This window comes from Sinocyclocheilus rhinocerous, unplaced genomic scaffold (genome assembly GCF_001515625.1).
Source record: "Sinocyclocheilus rhinocerous isolate Xijiao unplaced genomic scaffold, SAMN03320098_v1.1 scaffold544, whole genome shotgun sequence".
Classification (NCBI taxonomy): Eukaryota; Metazoa; Chordata; class Actinopteri; order Cypriniformes; family Cyprinidae; genus Sinocyclocheilus; species Sinocyclocheilus rhinocerous.
Window position 1 is genome coordinate 495294 of NW_015658610.1, and position 2381 is coordinate 497674.

Sequence of the window (2381 nt, forward strand, 5' to 3'; positions counted from 1 at the left end):
AAAAAAAAGCGCATAGGAATCGATAGGCGGAATCGAAATTTTAATTTGACAACAAGTATCCGATTCCTGACCTTAAGTATCCGATTTTGAAATCAAATCGATTTTAGGTTCCCAACCGTACCCTTGCTATATACAGTTATAAGACGTAAAATATACAGGCACCATGATCCCATAATGCCTTAAACATTCATTTTACAATGAATTTCTCACAACGAAACATGAACACTGAGATGTATCAAGAAGACATAATTAAGTTATCCATAAAAAGTCTTTTATTCCATTGTGCATGCTGTTACTATCATACCACGCGTGAGAAGAGACGCAGTGTCTCCAGGTCCTCCAGTATGTTACTGTTCTTGGTGGTGACCAGCACCATGTAGAGCTTCTCCAGAGGCTGGTAGACATAGCGCACACTCTCAGTCTCCACAAACGTGTGCTGTTTGCCGGTGTTCATCAGTTTGGGGAAAGCAGCCAGCAGACCCTCCACTCTCGTCCGTGTCATCTCCACAAACTGCCGTGACACCAGGGCTTTACCCGCTTTGGTGCAGACTGCTGCTGCCAACAGCACCTGGAGAAGAGTTAATCAACAATAATCTTAAGGAGCCATTTCAAAAATGCAAAGAGGTTTTTAACGGGATGGAAGTCAGAAGTGGGAGTAAAATAACAGATGCCCCCAGCCACGTTTAGGTCCAAAGTCTGGACCCACCTCTGCTTCTATACCATTGATGGGACAAACAAAATCGACAAAGAGTACAGTACGCAATATGCAAGAACTGCATTATTTGCATGTGCTTTAAAGCCTTGCCGGTTAAACATTTCATTCGCGTGCTGTTCTGACGTGTGCTTTTTCTGAGAAATCAAAAAAATCAATGGGATGAAGAGTTTTGTGGTCTGTTTAGCAAGATATTAAATTACACAGTCTTCAGGATGCATTCACTGACTGCATGTCTGAAAAGACAGCTGCTACAAAATACTACAAAGCAACGCTCAATGAGACAAGCTAGCACCCATTACAAAACAATGAGCAAAGACTTTGTATAGAATTAATATATCAACCTTTCCATAAAACATTTCAAATCTGTACAAAATCTATCAGATAATAAATGAAAGTATGACTCACAAAATGCAGCTTCTATCCATCTACTCTTATTTTCTGAATGAAAACCTGTGTGGTTTCTTTCTTTCTGATGCTCTCAATTCTTGGGAAAATAAAATATTCCAGTTTAGACAAAATTTACAGAAAAGCTTTGAAACAATTCGTCCGGTTTCAACTAATCTGATCTGACAGAAAAGTCAATTTGCATGAATACAAATACTAGTTGTAACTTTACCAAATTAGACAAAAATAAGAGAAAAACGTTTGAATTGATCTGAATGGTTGATATTTTCATGATAACTTATTGCAGTATTTCTAAACATTAATTATGCCAGCAGTGAATTCAAGGCTAACACAATGTGACCACGTCAACAGATGTTACAAATGAGCTAACGTTAGATATTTCGGACAAAAAGTCATTTAGCCCCACTGTTATTTATCACAGACTTACATATCTGATTCGTTATCACAGACACGTTTAATGAGAAGCTGATAGACTCAACTACAGGCCTGCTGAACTGCGAATATTTGACTCTGGTGTAGCTCACTGTTCATTCCTCATATTGACAACATAACGTTAACGTTACCTTACTTGCGAGTTTAACAGCTCAAGAAGCGACATTATACACAGACATGATCACTGAGCTAATTTTCAATTTGACAATACGCTAAATTTAATGTTTCTCTTGATTAAATACGCATATCGAGCAATAAATCAGTCTGTGGTTCATTTCGTTAGCTAGCAGCAATCTCTCATGTAGAAACCGGAACCCGTCGTCAAAATAATTTGTTGTACATACACGAATAAAGATGAACTCACCATTTTCAGTGCCTGATATGTTTTCTGCGTTTAATCTTCTAAACGCCGATTGTGTGGTTGTATAAATGCTGTGCTGAGATAAATAAAACTGTAATTTGTGTGCAGTGCACTGCTCCGCGGCTCAATATGGCAGAAATATAAGCCACGTCTCCAACCGGAAGCGGCTCGTCAGCGGGGTAAAAGGGCAGCGCGACATATGTGGAGGATCCAACATCAGCAGAAGGAGTAGCAGAATTGCCCAACCCTCACACAACACTAGCGCTTCCCTTTCAACGTGTCCATCACTACTATTCTATTCTATTCTATTCTATTCTAAATAATATATTTATTAAAAACATTATCAATAATAAATAAATTAAATAAACATTAAAGGGGTCATATGATGCTTTTTTAAAGATAATTATTTTGTGTATTTGGTGTAACAGAATATGTTGACATGCTTTAATGTAAAAAAAAACACATTAT

General features: G+C 37.8%; 1 protein-coding gene across 1 annotated transcript in view; it reads right to left on the reverse strand.

The window, feature by feature from the left end:
* LOC107722780 (coatomer subunit delta) overlaps window positions 1-2151 on the reverse strand; it is a 17794-nt gene extending 15643 nt beyond the window's left edge. Inside the window, exons 1-2 of the mRNA XM_016531250.1 lie at window positions 1917-2151; window positions 305-568 (exon numbers count right to left, since the gene is read on the reverse strand). Coding sequence (XP_016386736.1) covers window positions 305-568; window positions 1917-1919 — 267 coding nt within the window. The 5' untranslated portion in view covers window positions 1920-2151. The remainder of the gene's footprint in view (window positions 1-304; window positions 569-1916) is intronic.
* Between the last annotated feature and the right edge of the window lie 230 nt (window positions 2152-2381).